At 40.3% G+C, this 17,560-nt stretch overlaps 1 protein-coding gene and 1 long non-coding RNA gene across 6 annotated transcripts; both read left to right on the top strand.

Annotated features, from left to right (window-relative positions):
* Window positions 1-2,069: 2,069 nt before the first annotated feature.
* On the top strand, window positions 2,070-3,313 carry LOC139633712 (uncharacterized). Its single transcript, XR_011693806.1, has 2 exons — window positions 2,070-2,290; window positions 2,463-3,313. It is a non-coding gene; the product is annotated as an uncharacterized lncRNA (long non-coding RNA).
* A 1,524-nt stretch (window positions 3,314-4,837) lies between these two features.
* Window positions 4,838-16,989, top strand: LOC139633711 (major histocompatibility complex class I-related gene protein-like). Of its 5 annotated transcripts, none has more exons than XR_011693804.1 (9): window positions 4,843-5,221; window positions 5,406-5,675; window positions 6,700-6,978; window positions 7,379-7,681; window positions 7,872-7,964; window positions 8,178-8,195; window positions 8,390-8,512; window positions 12,414-12,553; window positions 15,423-16,989. XR_011693804.1 is itself a non-coding variant. In XM_071499574.1 (7 exons), the coding sequence occupies exons 1-7, from the start codon at window positions 5,173-5,175 to the stop codon at window positions 8,437-8,439; spliced, it is 978 nt and encodes a 325-aa protein (XP_071355675.1). In that variant the 5' UTR covers window positions 4,838-5,172; the 3' UTR covers window positions 8,440-9,583. The 5 variants fall into 5 exon arrangements, 2 of the variants coding, with proteins under 2 accessions (XP_071355675.1, XP_071355673.1); XR_011693805.1 differs by lacking the exon at window positions 15,423-16,989 and adding an exon at window positions 12,754-13,915; XR_011693803.1 differs by lacking the exon at window positions 15,423-16,989 and having other exon boundaries at window positions 12,414-12,602.
* Window positions 16,990-17,560: the final 571 nt, after the last annotated feature.

Here is a 17,560-nt window from a genome sequence, read left to right as displayed (position 1 = left end):
CATGCTGGTTGGACTGGGAGCTTCAGGTGTAGTCACTGGAGACTCTTGAACAGCTCCTGGTAGCAGGTATTCGTCTTCGGTGAGTCTCGGCTGAGGGGACACTGAGCTCTTCTTGAGACTCACCAGGAACTCTGAGTCTTGTGTCTTCAACTTGCTCTTCAGCTCTGCCATCATTTTGTCAAACTGTTCCTGGGCAAACCTGGAAAAGCTGTGTTTGCGATATTTTTGGTTGGCATCAGTGGTTCTGTCTGAAGGTCTGGCCTGTGCAGCAAAGAACTCTCTCACCTTGTTAAAAATTAAACTCATATTAAAATGAGGTGTCGGTGAGCTGCTTTTCTCACTGCATCCAGCAACATATTCAAAGTTGTCATAATGCAGATCCTCCAGTATAACTTTGATGATATCAGATGCTGCCTCCTGAACATCCAGAACATCCAGAGACATGACAGACAGGGAAGAATCTTCTTCTGTCACGTCTGGTGTCTCGCTGGACCATTTCATGAAAATGTCAGTCACAGCTTTCGTTGCTAAGGGGACAGAAATCTTGGACTTTACGCTCAGAGGTGTTTCACATTTCTCTGGTTCCTCTATTTCAAGGATCTCTGATGTGGACTCTGAGCTTTCGTGTGGGGCAGACTCGATGATTTCTGGATGCCAGCACTCTCCCAGGCACTGGAATTTCAGGTTCTTCAAATATCTTGTCAGACATTTGGCAGCATGAGACACCATTTGAGCAAGAGACGTAATGTTGGACATGGAGCCACTGACAAAAACAGCAGGCTGTGAAGGCCAGACAGGGCTGCTGCTGGCCACAGACACAATGGAGTTGACTTTTTCTGTAACTTCCCTCTCCACTAGTGCTGTCAGCTGTTCAGCACTCTCACATTTCTCCTGTGGGACATGAAGAGCGACAGCAAAGCTACCAGAGAGAGAGTCTCCCACTTTTGTGTTGAGGTTCTGCAGAGATGTGGTTAAATCAGCCTGAGATTCCCTCCTGTGAAAACTCTCCTCAATCATGGGTTTGATCATTCTCAAAATGATTGTACAGAGTGTCTGTACCACTTCTGTACACAAGTCAGCCAGCATAGCAGTTGTGGCTGAGTCGGGAATCCCTTCAGCTAACATGTTCCACTGTACTGCAGAGAATCGTTCAAAATATTTGTTGACTACGGGCAAAAGAGCCTCGGGTGTGATGACGGTTGGGTTGTCCATCTGGGATCCGGATCGGTCCATCGCAGACAATTCTTGTGTCACTACGCTGCTGTAGCTTCGCTTTGTTACAAACTTACTGTAAATGTTCAGCAGTGTTTGAATTTTCACTGTTCTTTCAGAGTGTGTGCTTGAAGTCACTTGTCTGGAGTGAAAATGAAAATGCAGATTTTAAAAGCCAGTTTACCATGGAGACTTTCCACTATATGACGTCATGACGTGGATCAAAGGCATTTCCTTCCATATCCACGTCACAAAGGCAATTACGTCTCTCTCTCACACACATTCACGCATGCGCGCACAAACAGAGGCGCGCATGCGCACACAGACGCTCCACAACTCATCATTTATTATTGAATGAAACACGACAATCAAGTACAAATCTAGTTTGTTTTTTTTAATAAGTGGAATTTTTTTTAATTAAATTGAAATTGTATCATTATTATATGTACTATTATTATTATCATCCATATCAATCTCCCCAAATAAAGAGTGAATGAAGGTGTTACCTGTAGGAAACATCAGCGCTGCCTCCTCACAAGCCGACGGTACAGCCTGTGTTGTTGATGATATGGATGAAACAGTTGGGCGGTGCTGTCACGTCAGGATCTAAAGATGCCTTCATTCATGAACTGAGGTAAATGTGTCTTTCATTCACCCCCCACATGAAGGGAAGTCAGCACAGTTTTTTCTTCACATGGAGTCAGGAGAGTCCACGGACCACCTGTGCGCTCAGGACGCACGCCAAATCATTCCCATTATACCGTTATTGTGCATTGTAGTGTATTAAAAATGTGTTTTTTAAGGGGAAAAGTTCAAAATCTTTTAATATTTCAAAAAATCGTTCAGTCTTTCAAAAGCGGTACAGTGTGCAATGTCCTGTAAGCCTCCTTCAGTCGCCTGCGTACTAGTTCAGCACAGAAAGCGGAAGCGGTCAAAACGTCGTCAGGGAGCGGGCGTGAAAACAGTCCTCCTCTCTGAGGTCGTCAGGCAGCTCTGTGTCAGAGAGCACACCCTGGTTTCACCTTAGTTTCACTTTGACTTCTGTGAAGAAACTGAAGGCGGCAGATCCTCAGCAATGGTAAATACCTTTTTTAAACTTGTATATGTTTGATAAACATTAATGATCGTGGATTGTTTTAAATCACACTTTCGATTGATTTATTTCAGATTTAAATTTAGTAACATTAACAGCGACCATGGAAAACATGGGTTATGTGCATAGTTCGCCTTTTATGTTGTTTACTGTGTAGGAAAACATCGTTGTCAAGTGTGTGAATATAGTTTTCACATTTGAGATGATCAGCCTCACGAAAGAACAATGGCTGAAGCCTGAAGCCTCGACTCTGGTTGTGTGCGGGGGAACACATGAGGAAGTATCATCCTGCTGACTGTTGTACCACCTATGAGTAATGAAGCTGAAAAGCTCATTTTTAAACTGTAATTTGAAAAGGATTCAGATTTATGAAACTTAATTCTATACATGACTATTTATATATTGTGTGTATGTATGTGTGTGTTTGTGTGTGTACATATGATATTTTATGTACCTCATTTAACTCAGTGTACAATTTGTTATTCATATAAAAGAGGTACAATTTATCTATGTCATTGCTTGTGATGAAAAAAAATGGCAAATATGTTATCAGACCATGAGAGGCTATTGAAAAACAAAATATCAATGATAAAAAAATTTAAAAATGAAAATGAACAATTATGATTACAATTGTTGTGTTATGGGTCAAAATTAACCACATATACTTTCCTATGAAAAAAGTATAGGTCTCCCTGTATATTTTTGTATATTCTATGCAAAGCTGTTCCATGCATCACAAGCTGCCCAGACACTGATGCCATATCTTACAAGTTTATTGGCAATGTATTGCAAAAATGGACAGCATCCTTTGAACAGGACCAGCCATTCATCTACCGTGAAGGCCTGTGGCAAGCATCCCACCCATTTGTTCCTAACATCTTATATGAGAGAGACTGAGAGTGAAATAAATTCTAAAACGTGTAATACAATTATTAGTGGTTGGTTTTTGTTTTTGTTATATTGCAAATGTGTTCCAACCTCTCCCTCAAATAAATAATTTGAATACTATGAATTTTTCTTTTTGTCTTTTTTTTGTTTGTTTTGTTTTTACCAAAGCCTCGGTCTCAAATGTTTTATGTTTTGTCTCATAATCTTTTTCTATAATTATCTCTTGAGCTAATCATCAAGGTGAGGTGTCACGAATAGTTGCATGATTGCAACGTCCCATGGGTGTCTTGCATTGTTTCCCAAATTGAAAACACTATTTGTGATTGTTCAAATTTCAGAGTAAGATCCAGGGACTGGTGGAACAATGTTGCTTCCATCCTTTGAAAGACACGGTGGCACAGGATTTTTATACTCATATATCGTCATCATTCCACACAGTTTGAGGCTCTTATAACAGTTTCCTGAGTTGCTGCAGAAGTTAGGGTTGCAGAAGTTATTGCTTTAAATCATTTACTCCTTATACTGTCAGATCAAGAATGTTCATTCTTGGCTTAATATCGAGCTTTTTTAGTATGAGGTGTAGACTTATACAATGCACATATACAATGGATGTAGCCCCTGTAATGTCACCCAAGAAGTCTAATCCAAAAATGGGCAAAGAGGTGTGTGGAGCCGAGACACTGGTGAATGTCGGTTTTATCAACTGTGGCAAGCATATGATCCCGTTAGCATCCTTAGCACAGCTCGGCGTCTGGGCCTCTTGCTGGAAGGCTAACCCAAGGCTAATTCATTTGCTGACTAATTAGCTAGTTTACCAGCTAAGCTAATAAGCTAGGTATGGTGAGCACAGACACCAATACCTGCTAATTAGTCCTTATATATTTAATACTAGAATTTCACTCACCTCAAAAAGCAGGAGTTCCTCACATGCTGTTAGTCAATTAACCACACAACAAGCCATATTATTTGTCCAATATTTGCATGAAAAATCCACAAAAAGGCACCAACACTACAGACACAGCTGATTTGAATTAGCTGCGGTGACACCTAGGAAAAAGCAAGGTACCCACTCATTTAGAGCAGCCACATCCTCAATTATGCATACATTTAAGCCAAAATAAAATTTAAATGGGTGAGATGTATAAAGATTCACCCTCCACACAGTTTTCATGAAGGGACAAGTTAGCTATAGAGACCAAAACCGTTTTTTGTACCGGGCTGTAAACATGTTTATTTCTGCTGTAGCTAAAGCAGAAAGTAAAGGATGTGGGGTGGCTGTAATAACTGCATCAAACACCACAAGTTCATTGAGACTTAAGGAGAAAACTAGGAAGCAATGAAACATAAAGTATAAAGATGAAGAGATGAGGTGATGAGGAGAGGAGATGCTAGAGACTTGGTTTGGGACACAGACTTAACCAGACTTGGAAAATAATCCATAAATAAGATAAATAAATAAATAAAACAAACTGAGCACACAAAATAATTTTTGAAAACATTTGTCTCTTTCAGCTTTGTCTGTTGATGTCAGGTTTCTTATTATACAGACCAGATCTATAAATAGGCTGAATCCTTTTTTTTATTTTGAATTTTGTTTTATTTACATTTATTTACATTTACATTACATTTACATTTACTCATGTGGCAGGCACTTTTATCCAAAGTGAGTTACAAGTGAAGAAACGACTTACAAGTGAACGCCGTTGTGGTGTGAGGATCCTCGGTGGAGGGTTTGATGTTTATATAATATTGTGTGAAACATTCAGAAAACATACTGTGAAATGTATTACAGAGTGAGGACTCATGTTTGATAAGTCCTGTCGAATAGCGCATTTTAACCCTTGTGACTTGTGACGTCACTGTACTTGTAACAAACACACGTCGAAAGCGAAAACACTGTCACCTCCCTCCGTGAAGAAGCGTGTGGGCGAAAGGCACCTGAATCAGCTCGGTCCTTTATTTGTCTTCATCAAAACAAGATGAAAAAGTTATTTTTGTTGCTTCTTTTCTGTCACGTCTCATCAGCAGGTTGGATCACATTTCTTTTTTTTATTTAACTCCATGTCATTACTCGGCTCTGCATTTTGCTCCTGCGTCATACATTTAGTTTCGCTTTTACTTGATAAGACAAAAGGTTTAAACTTCTACTGAATACTTAATATTTAGCTATAATGAATGTATATTAATTATGAAAACCTTGTTTGTCCCACAGTGAAACACTCCCTGAAGTATTTCTTCACTACATCTTCTGGAGTCCCAAACTTCTCAGAGGTTGTGGGTGTTGGACAGGTTAATGACATTGAGACAGGTTACTGTGACAGCGACAAAAAGATAATTGAACCAAAACAGCCCTGGACACAAAAAATGTTCGATGACAACCCTGAGCACCTGGAGTGGTACGCTGGAGAGTGTTTCGAGTTTCAGCCTAACTTCTTAAAAGCCAGTATCTATAGTTTGAAGCAGCGCTTCAACCAAAGTGGAGGTAGGTAAAGTTTGTGATGTCACATTTCACCTTTTACTGCTAAACTATTCTGGAGCAAAGCAATGTGACTCTCTACAGGGCAGCAATATAATAATTAGTAAACATTAAAGTAGGAGAAGGCAGAGATAATTGGTAAGGGTTAGGTTCAGGTTGAGGTTATCATAACCAATTGAATCCATGTCAACAGTCATCAAAATCAAACACAATTTAAAATAGAGCTTAGTCTTTATTATTTGTGTCATTTGGTGTCATGCTTTATTTTTGCATTTTCCCAGACCCACATTAAATGTGTGACAGTTCTTGGTTAATAGCTGGTAGCAGGGCTGGAGACATATTGTTTTGGTTTGTTTAAAGGTTGAAAGGCAAAATCAGTGTGATAAACAGGGATATAATCTCTATCTATCTATCTATCTATCACACTTTTCATGCGAGAAACCCATAGTAAACCAAATATTAATCATAGCAGAGTATTTTTACATAGTTTAAAATGTGTCTGGAGGGGAACTTGAATGTATTAATTATGGGCCCAGGATACAAACTCTACTCGAGATGCATCATAGACTCTGCTCCCCTCCTCCTTCCTTCAGCTTCTTACACCAAACTGCAATGAGTACAAGGTCACAGCTCTTCTCTGAATATCTCTGATTAACACATAACAACTTAAACACAGTTTACAGTAAGCCTCTGAGAGACTACAGTGTTCATGACTGGACAGTCTGGTGTCAAAGGTTCACACGAGTTATTACAAAAGTCAGTTTTAAAAGTGATTCAGCAATTTACAAATAAATACTACCACAGCTGCCATTGTTACTGTTAAACTGTGGAAATATAAACTGGGTTTCATCACTCATATAAAGAAGTAAGTTCACAGATTATCTTCTCTTTAATTATGAGTGCCACAAGACTGTGAGAATAACCTACAACTGTGTATAATACAATTAAAAATATTTTTAGGGTCATTTTTGAGATATCATCTGAACATTGTTGTTTATTGTTAATTGTCTATGTTGTATCTCTGTCTCAGGTATCCACATTTTACAGAGGATGAGTGGCTGCGTATGGGACAATGAGACTGGAGAGGTTATTGGTTTTCATCAGTTTGGTTATGATGGAGAAGATTTCCTATCATTGGACATGAAGACACACACATGGACGGCTCCGAAACCACAGGCCGTCATGATCAAACTGAAGTGGGATGCTGAGAAAGAGAGAATAAAAGGCAATGTGAACTTCTTCACTCAGAATTGTCATGCATTGCTGAAGGACTATTTGAACTATGCGAAGAGCACTCTGCTGAGAACAGGTACAAACAAAGGACCTGATCTAGTTACATGAACACAACAATTCATATAGACTACTCAGACTAAATTACCATTGCATCATCACTCCTCAGTCTGACATTACCTTCTTTTTGGTTATTTTCTGTCAGATTTGAGCCCTAACTATGGTGGCCCTGAGAGCTCAATGCACTGCAACTTAAGAAAACATATGCAACAAAACACAGGCAAATTCAGAAAATACTTTCATCAATTTGTGATGCTCACAACACAACCAAGTACTGACAACATTACAAAAGTGTTTCCAGGTGACACTAAAAAGTGATGAACCCAGCTGGGACACACTTGCATGGATGTCTATTGTTTATATCCTTCTCTTTCCCACCTTCTCTCTCTCTCTCTCTCTCTCTCTCTCTCTCTCTCCAGAGCTTCCCTCAGTGTCTCTCCTCCAGAAGTCTCCCTCCTCTCCAGTCAGCTGCCACGCTACAGGTTTCTACCCTGACAGAGCGCTGATGTTCTGGAGGAAAGATGGAGAGGATCTTCATGAGGATGTGGACCAAGGAGAGATCCTCCCCAACCATGATGGCACCTTCCAGATGAGTGTAGACCTGAAAATTTCATCAGTCAAACCTGAAGACTGGGGGAGGTACGACTGTGTGTTTCATCTCTCTGGTGTTGAGGACGACATTGTCACCAAACTAGACGAAGCAGAGATCAGAACCAACTGCGGTAAGAGTGAGATCATCAGTTGCTGAATGTGGCTGCATTTCTGTGGTTTGTTTGGTAGTATTAGCTTTTGTTCTCCACTTAAGGTTTTAATATATTTTCACAGACTCACCATTTTAGGATAATAGTCAAATAGGATGTATTCATTTGTCTATACAGGTCTTTTTTATATTACTTTATTTTTTTCCACCAGGGAAGCCCACTGCACCTATCATCGCTGCAGTGGTTGTTGCTGCTCTCGTCCTCTTTGCTGTCACTGGATTCATGGTTTACAAGAAGAAGAAAGGTGAGACAGAAAAATAGAAAGATTACCTGCTTTAAAGACTGTTAAAATACTTTGATTTTAGTCTTTGAGTTGGTGCTTTTATTCAGATTGTAAAATTGAAAAAAAAAAAAAAATCACCACACAATTTGAAGCAACCAGCAGTGTAAGGCTTAGAGGCTCCTGTCATTTACAACTGTAACTGAAATGATTTTTTTGACTTTTTTTTAATTTTAGCCAAACGCCCCCCCTCTCGTAAGTAAAACTTATTTTATTGTATTTCAAATGATTTAACACACTATTTGTGCTTTAGATTAAAATGTTTTTTTATTATTGTGTAGATGAACTTTTTAAAGACAGTTTCCTGCATTTACTATTCATAAAAGTTCACAGTTGTATGAGTGGACTTTACACAGTTTCACACAAACCATGTGTTTATGATCTTACAGGTCCTGAGAACGGCTCTGACCTCTCTGAGACATTGAATCCAGAAACCTGACTGACAAACACACTTATTGAGTGCCCTTGTATGGGATGAAAAAGAGTCTCAAGGATAGCCTCCTGTAACAAAAGTTAAGTAGTTTTATAATCACACGCGTGGGATTTTGGAAACCAAATTTGTGTGATTTGTAAATGCTAAATATTATAGATCCCTTTCTGTCAATTACCTAAGTAGTTACATCACATAAAGTATGGGATATCACACCCCTACGTAGATCAACTTCAAAGACCTTTATTCACGCCTTTAAGGCAGATGACCCCTGACTGTGTATGTGAGGCTCCATCTGCACATATGTACACTGGTCAACACAGTTATCCTTCAGTTCTTACGTTCTTCACCTCACTAAGAACCTCCACCAATTTGGACTAGCTAGCCACTGCTAGTTAGGTCTGTTTTCTTGAGGCTGCTGCCAGGTCAAAGTTAGCTTAACTGCCCCTGTTGGTGTTAGCCTTCACTGCCTTAATTTGTGAGTGTGGCTCCTGCAGAGTGCAAATTTTTCAACCACGAGTTTTGTGTGATGGAATGAGCAGCCAGGAGCAAAGCTGTGTCTAGACAGTGGCTTTCTTATAGGATTGTCAAGGCTCTCTCCTGGCTTACAACAGCAGAGGTTGAAGGAGTGTGAGCGCATTCAACAAGGGGCATGGTAACGTCATGGGGGTTCATTAAACGGGTATTTGTGAGCAATATTTTGCTGCAGGTAGTTGGTCATCACCATACATTTTTGTTTGGTGTAACATTTGACAGCCCCTTCGGTTGCTCACACTGGCCTTTTTCTTTCTGCTGGGTCAAAAATTCACTAGAGTGCTGGAGGTTTGACCCAACTTTGGTGGCTGCTCCGCAGGGCTTGTATACATGTCCCATACTTTGTGGTGTACCTTGTTCCTCTCCTTAAGGGATCAGAAGTGATTGTCATAACATTGTGTTTTATTTACAAAATAATAATAATAATAATAATAATAATAATAGTATTTCAAAATGTATAATTTACATTTTGAAATATGTTTTAATTAAAACATTCTTGTCAGATGTTTTTTTTCCAAGTTTTGAAGCATATTTTATGATTTTAGAATAACGCCATAAATCACGTTTCACATGTAGTTGTTAAATACAGTGTTAAAAAATAAAACACCCGTCAAGATCATTGAAACTATGTTCTTGTTAAGGCAGACACCAACTGCAGAGTCTAATGATTTTTTCTTAAGTCCACATGTTGACTGCAGTTGCATTCATTATTCTCACAGAGGAGTTGGATGAGAGGGTCAATATTAGTGTAAACACAGGAAGCTGTGGGTGCTTCCGGGCCCGAGCACCAATGTGCAGGAGCATGCAGTCAGGACCAAATGTATATTGGTTTGATAACAAACTCCAAGTTGGTGCTCGGTTAGATCAGCTGTACATACTAAGCTGCTGCATTTGTTTAACTCTCAGGCCCCTGCCCCCAGCTGTAACCACCATTATTGAACACCTCTCACACTGATCCAATCTAGCACTTACCCCACTCCACCTGGCATGAGGAAGAAAACAGCAAAAATGTTAAAGCCATTAAAGGTATGTTTTTTTGCACTAAGCACATGATCACACAGGTTTCTTTTGACTGATTATGTTAATACAGATGATTTTTCCAACAATGCACCGCTACGTGCAGCAACTGCTTTTTCCTGTCAGTACAAGCTCGTAGATATTTCATCTTAAAGCTGATAGGTCAGTTGATGTGAACTCTGTGGCTCCTCCTTAACCATGAAGAAATAGCCTGTGTTTTCCTTATGTGATGTGATGTGTGGTCAAAGTGGTGAAGATATTTACTTAACCTACAGTGTGTTCAGCTCCCTGAGGTTCCATACAAATGGGCCCAAGTGGATTGTGATCTGGAGCTCAGGCTTGGGACAATTACGGTTTAAATCAGGTTTGCTCCTAATCCCAGGGTCTTTTCCAAGGATTCCAAGAAGGGGTCCAGGTGAGCAGAGATAAGCTGTAAATGCAGTAGGTTTGGAAGGAAGTTCATTTTCAATGATCTTGAACTCTGCAGTGGCAAAGACTGACAGTGAAATTCATGGTAAACTTGCTTATTCGTTTACACAGTACTTGTTTTTGTCATACTGCACATGTGTTCTAAGCTTAAGCCCAAATAAACAATTTGAATGCCATGAATTTTTCTTCTTGTGTTTTTGTTTTAATCACAGTCTCTTTCTCACATGTTTGGCTCATAATCTTTTGAACTAATTATCAGGGTGAAGAGTCATGAATGGATGAAATTATCTGAAGTATGTGAGTTTTTCCATATTGGATTTTATGGTTGCATGCATCTTCGACATCCCATGGGTGTGCTTGATCAGTATGGAGACATGGGGCAGGGGCCACACACTGGCCCCTGATGTTCACTGGAGCATTTTTATGGTGAGTCTGATACAGCCAGGACAAAGATCAGCTCCTCCTTTAAACATCTTCTCACTGCACTTGATATAAACTCACTCATTCATTCGATTGGCCAATAATGTGAAAGTCAGAACATCAGTGCCTCTCTTCTTCTATGATTACAATGTAAATACAAGTACATTAAAGGATGTACGGTAGCTGTAACTGAATTAAACACGTGATGGTCATCTTAAGGAGAACAATAGTAGGTGAAAACCTAGTATGTAGCTGGACCGCCTATGGTCAAATCCTGATCTTATAACCACAGCATCATCTGACAAAATCACCTAACACAAATTAAAGACAAAGACTGTGTATTGATTTCAGCTGTATTCACTTAAATAATCACTCAGAGAGAAATTATTAGTGACGTTTTGGCTGGACTGCAGTAGTGGAGCCAGTCCTTTAACCTCCCTGACTGACTGAGTGAGTGATCATATTTCCACCACTAGCCACCTAAGTGCCTTGTCACTGAGTTGGAGTTTCTTGTGCAAACAGGTTCTATCGAGGGGTGTTTACTCTCTGCAGCTTTGCCTACTTAGCACATTGTCACTAGATTTAGAGATTTTTTTTTCAAACAAACTGGTATAAATCTGGTATATGACTGGACTGTGCATTGATACTGACCGGGGGCTCAGAGCTACACCTTTTGTTACAGGCAGTCTACAGAGCCACTCTGGTTTCCTGGCTGCTTGGGAACTGCAGGAAAGTGGAGGAGCACTTTCACTTCACTGCTCCCTGCCTCCATTACAGCAAATGAACTACTTTTATTACATGTATCATTATTACTAAAGGAGGATAACTAAACCTCTGACACACCGAGCAGAGAGAGCAGAGAGAGACGTCATTGGTCACGAGGCTTTGTTCTAACTGCTTTGACCAATTCTACATATAAAACTCAACTCCAGAACGTAACAGACTTTTATTAGACACCAGTCTATTTCTGGCTCCCTCTGTTTGATATGTAGAATTGGTCCTAGTTGTATCTTAGTATTTAGCCTGAATATCAGTCTTTCCCCTTTGCAGTGTTTGAGTTACTGCATTATGTGTTAATACAAACTCAACACTTCCTGTAAGTGTTTCAAAATCAATGCCCTGTAGCGTTTTAGAGGACAGATACCCTCTATTTCTTAACAAGGCTTTTATTGCTGTGCTACAACAAGTGCATTGTGTCATTTCTGGTTTCTGGCAATTCTGTTGTTCACATACTGTTCAGATCTGCTACTTCTTTTAGCTCAGCAGCTACCGATGGCTTCTCTCTCTCTCTCTCCCTCCCTCTCTCTCTCCTGCTCTCTCTGCATGGTGTGTCTTATGTTTAGTTATTCCTCTGCCTCCTTTAGTAATAACGATGCATGGGTGGCGTGCAGTGACTTTTATAGATAGGCAAGCAAAAAAAACCTAACACCAATGATTCTAACCACAAAAATATGGACCATAGAAAAACAAAAATACGGACCAGACTAAAACATACCTTTTCATGACAGTAGGAAATAAAATATCCCACAAATTCATTGCCTGTCCAGTCTCATGATTTTGTGCTGCCTGTCTTCCCTTTGCAGAACGTCTCTCTCCTACGTCTTCCTGCTCTCCATCTGGACATCTTCACCATTGTCCTTCCTGTCTGAAGAAGGTTTAGGATCATTCTTCTGAACTGGCAGTAAACATATAAGAGGAAAAATGTCTAGAAATCACTTGTATGGTAATCAACATATTTACTATTAAATGACAATGACATACTCCACTGACAATGTAGAATCCTGTAGCCTATTTTCCAGCCTCAGTGTTAATTTTCCTGTGCTGTGATGTCTCAAGGACATCACCAGTCAAACAACCCAGGATTATCCTCACTGTGCATGTCCAAACCTCCAAATTAAGCTGCTGTCTTCTCTGTTTGCCAAGCTCCAGTCTTTGTTAACAGGACATGGTCACACCGTGGTTGTATTATCCATGGGTCACACTCACAAAAATGACGGCAACAATGGGACCAACGGCTGGAAGGCAACCTAGCTTGCAGGAACAGTACCCTGCTGCCAACACAAGTGGGCAGTAACTTACATGATGAATGCAAACAGGCATTGGATCCTTTATGGGACAGAGAACTGTTCTGAGATCAGATGTAAGGAGAGATATCGCTTCCACTTCAGTATCGTTCTCATTGATGTGTATTTTTAGCTTTAATCGGGCAGCCGGGAAACCAGAGTGGCTCAGCAGACTGCCTGTAACAGAAGGTGTAGCTCTAAGTTCCTGGTTGGCCTCCATATGGTCCAGCCATGTATCAGGTTTATACCCAGTCTTGTTTTAAACAAAACTGGGTATAGACATCCCCCTCCCCCTCAACATGTTTGCGTCAGAAATTCCAACTCAGGAATGAGGCACTCGGCTGACCAGTTGGTCAGTCAGGGACATTCCAGATTATAGGGCTGGTCCCACTGTTGTGGTCCATCCAAAAATTCAAAAGTGAACATCAATCATAGAACACTGAGCATCAAACAGGTTTTAAAAAAAATACATATATTAGAAATCTGTTAATTACTATTTGAGACCAGATTACACATAGAAAATGTGAGTTTTTTTAGGTGAGGGTGAAGGTCCAAAATCACATGCTTACTGCATGTATACATTCTTAGTCACAATCAAACTGAATTTAATATTTATACCTCTGAACTTCTGAGCAGAGGAAAACACTTTACATGGAGCTCCAAAACACCTACATACAACCTTTCACATTGGAAAAAAAAATCCTGTTTGTCTGTGGAGTTATCCTACAGAACAAAAGTTTTTTTCATTGGGTGTTTTGTATTTTATGGAGAATATTGTGCTTACACAATGGTAATGTATGATGGTGACATAACATTGCACCACAAAGAAAGAGTTGGTTCTCCTGAATCAAATGATGTTCAACATTGGCTGTCAGAATACACTGAGTACTAGCAGAAATATGATAATGTGCCCAAGAGTTTCTTTGCTGTAGTCTTTTAAAGGGAAAAAAAGACATGTAAATGAGAAATCTGGTTAAAATTACAGTTTGAAACCAGATTAAACAGAGATAAGGTGTTTTTTTGGGGTGTGCAGCCAGTATCTGGGCAGGCCCCTTCTGGTGGCACCAGGAGACAGGTGAGGTCACCAGGAGACCTCACCTGAGTTCTAGTTCAGCACATCTTCTACTGTCAAGCTCATGTTGTTGTAATGCTGTAAAAATTAAATATGCACTTAAAGTGTACACGCAGTAGCATTTTTAGTCATAATCAACCTGAGTTAAATATTAAATGTATTTCAGACATGTTATGAACTTATATCTTAATATATCCAGAGGTTGTATCTATATGATAATAATATTTCCTTATAGGTGACATATATGTCATACCTCACTCTTGATGTTGGGACATATATGTCACTTGAGTCAGAATAAAAAACAAGGGCCATCATGTTGCCAGAGGGTGAAAAGAAAACAAATCTGAAGGATTACTGAAGAATGAACTATAAGAGCATGCCTTCTTTTAAATAACCATCTCCTGAACTAAACTGCTTTACAGCTTTCTTGCAGGGAATGAAAACTACAGTGTTGGTGCCCATATGTAACAATGAGCTGCCAGAGGGAGGAGCACTGCATAAAGTCGAAAACGCATCTTTTTACTGTTGAACAGATGAGTGTTTACTGCCACCATTTGGTCACAGTGAGGAGCTGCAACTAAACGACATGATGATATGAAAACAATTAAGTAAAATAACATCTAAAATAGCATCTTCATTACACAAATTCTATCTTAAGTTTTATTTACTGTTTTATTTATCACTAAATCCAGGTTGTGACAACTTTGAACTTGACCACATTGTAATGTGGGCAAAGTCAATTCTTAAACTTAACTTAGTTGTGTTTACGCAGTTCATTTCAGGAAACTAATTGCCTTAAACCTTTTTAGTTGCAGGGACACAAACAAACAAACATGTCTGAAACTACTTGAACAGTTTATTTAGTTGAATGGTGAACAGGCTCATAACTGACTGCACAACAGTTACATTTTTCACAACACTATTTTCCACTTAACAATTAACATATTAAAACAAAGGCTGACCTAAAACACTTTTGGTAGCTTTTTTTTCTTTCTCTTATTGATGATATTTTCATAAAATGATCCCACTTGGACCTCTGATGTTTAGTCGACATCATCTTTTCATTATAATTACAACTGTGTGAAGCGATTCTCTCAGAGTTGCAACTTCTGCAGGAACTTTCCCACAGCGTCCTCCGTCATGGCGTAAAGAACTTCAGGAGAAAACTTTAACCGAATGGTGCCCACCTTCCTCTTGAGTTCAGAGATGACAGAGTTAGAAAGAAATCTGTTCATTGAAAATGTGGGAATCTGATACGTCCGACCAGCCATCAGACGCTCGTACACTTTGTCGATCAGTTCCTTTGAAAACTTCTTGATCTTGTCACTGGCCTCCATGTTCTCTGGTGTTTTGCTGGCATGTCCTGTAGAATCCTCCGGCTGGAGAAGCTTGTCAAACAAGCTGTCCACATCAGTTTTTATGGTCTCCAGACTAACTGTGGATTTCTTTGTCTCCAGGCCGATCTCGCTCGTCATGCTGGTTGGACTGGGAGCTTCAGGTGTAGTCACTGGAGACTCTTGAACAGCTCCTGGTAGCAGGTATTCGTCTTCGGTGAGTCTCGGCTGAGGGGACACTGAGCTCTTCTTGAGACTCACCAGGAACTCTGAGTCTTGTGTCTTCAACTTGCTCTTCAGCTCTGCCATCATTTTGTCAAACTGTTCCTGGGCAAACCTGGAAAAGCTGTGTTTGCGATATTTTTGGTTGGCATCAGTGGTTCTGTCTGAAGGTCTGGCCTGTGCAGCAAAGAACTCTCTCACCTTGTTAAAAATTAAACTCATATTAAAATGAGGTGTCGGTGAGCTGCTTTTCTCGCTGCATCCAGCAACATATTCAAAGTTGTCATAATGCAGATCCTCTAGTATAACTTTGATGATATCAGATGCTGCCTCCTGAACATCCAGAACATCCAGAGACATGACAGACAGGGAAGAATCTTCGTCCTCTTCTGTCACGTCTGGTGTCTCGCTGGACCATTTCATGAAAATGTCAGTCACAGCTTTCGTTGCTAAGGGGACAGAGATCTTGGACTTTACGCTCAGAGGTGTTTCACATTTCTCTGGTTCCTCTATTTCAAGGATCTCTGATGTGGACTCTGAGCTTTTGTGTGGGGCAGACTCGATGATTTCTGGATGCCAGCACTCTCCCAGGCACTGGAATTTCAGGTTCTTCAAATATCTTGTCAGACATTTGGCAGCATGAGACACCATTTGAGCAAGAGACGTAATGTTGGACATGGAGCCACTGACAAAAACAGCAGGCTGTGAAGGCCAGACAGGGCTGCTGATGGCCACAGACACAATGGAGTTGACTTTTTCTGTAACTTCCCTCTCCACTAGTGCTGTCAGCTGTTCAGCACTCTCACATTTCTCCTGTGGGACATGAAGAGCGACAGCAAAGCTACCAGAGAGAGATTCTCCCACTTTTGTGTTGAGGTTCTGCAGAGATGTGGTTAAATCAGCCTGAGTTTCCTTCCTGTGAAAACTCTCCTCAATCATTGGTTTGATCATTCTCAAAATGATTGTACAGAGTGTCTGTACCACTTCTGTACACAAGTCAGCCAGCATAGCAGTTGTGGCTGAGTCGGGAATCCCTTCAGCTAACATGTTCCACTGTACTGCAGAGAATCGTTCAAAATATTTGTTGACTACGGGCAAAAGAGCCTCGGGTGTGATGACGGTTGGGTTGTCCATCTGGGATCCGGATCGGTCCATCGCAGACAATTCTTGTGTCACTACGCTGCTGTAGCTTCGCTTTGTTACAAACTTACTGTAAATGTTCAGCAGTGTTTGAATTTTCACTGTTCTTTCAGAGTGTGTGCTTGAAGTCACTTGTCTGGAGTGAAAATGAAAATGCAGATTTTAAAAGCCAGTTTACCATGGCTCACAGAGGCGCGCATGCGCACACAGACGCTCCACAACTCATCATTTATTATTGAAACACGACAATCAAGTACAAATCTGTTTTTTTGTTTTGTTTTTAATAAGTGGAATTCTTTTTTTTAATTAAATTGAAATTATATCTTTATTATATGTACTATTATTATTATCATCCATATCAATCTCCCCAAATAAAGAGTGAATGAAGGTGTTACCTGTAGGAAACATCAGCGCTGCCTCCTCACAAGCCGACGGTACAGCCTGTGTTGTTGATGATATGGATGAAACAGTTGGGCGGTGCTGTCACGTCAGGATCTAAAGATGCCTTCATTCATGAACTGAGGTAAATGTGTCTTTCATTCACCCCCCACATGAAGGGAAGTCAGCACAGTTTTTTCTTCATATGGAGTCAGGAGAGTCCACGGACCACCTGTGCGCTCAGGACGCACGGGATCAACCGGAGACTCACACCGAGGCTGGCCGGGTGGTAGTTTCACTGAGAGAGAGAGGGCAGGACCAAGATGAAATAAAAACCTACACCTAAGATGAAATAAAACCTACATCTCCTAAGGTAAAAGTTAGCGGCTGTACGTTGTTTACTTTTCTGCCCTGCTGCGCGTTCATGAGTGCTCTGCCCCGGACTTGATGATGTGTAATCAGATTTCTACAGGACTGTCCCGGGGCTTTAAACCACGGATTTAAGACACAACAACATTCAG

The sequence above is a fragment of the Trachinotus anak genome, unplaced genomic scaffold (genome assembly GCF_046630095.1).
Source record: "Trachinotus anak isolate AG129_WGS33_773 ecotype Australia unplaced genomic scaffold, CSIRO_AGI_Tana_v1 ptg000016l, whole genome shotgun sequence".
Lineage (NCBI taxonomy): Eukaryota > Metazoa > Chordata > Actinopteri > Carangiformes > Carangidae > Trachinotus > Trachinotus anak.
Note: the sequence above shows the minus strand (reverse complement) of the source record. Positions and strands in the feature narration are given on the sequence as shown.

What these genes read in the sequence shown, in the direction of transcription:
- LOC139633711 (XM_071499572.1), top strand. Translation starts at nt 5,173, where the DNA reads ATGAAAAAGTTATTTTTGTTGCTTCTTTTCTGTCACGTCTCATCAGCA. An exon ending in CTGTCACGTCTCATCAGCAG is followed by an intron (nt 5,222 to 5,405) that starts GTTGGATCACAT and finishes TTTGTCCCACAG; the next exon opens with TGAAACACTCCCTGAAGTAT. An exon ending in GAGCACTCTGCTGAGAACAG is followed by an intron (nt 6,979 to 7,378) that starts GTACAAACAAAG and finishes CTCTCTCTCCAG; the next exon opens with AGCTTCCCTCAGTGTCTCTC.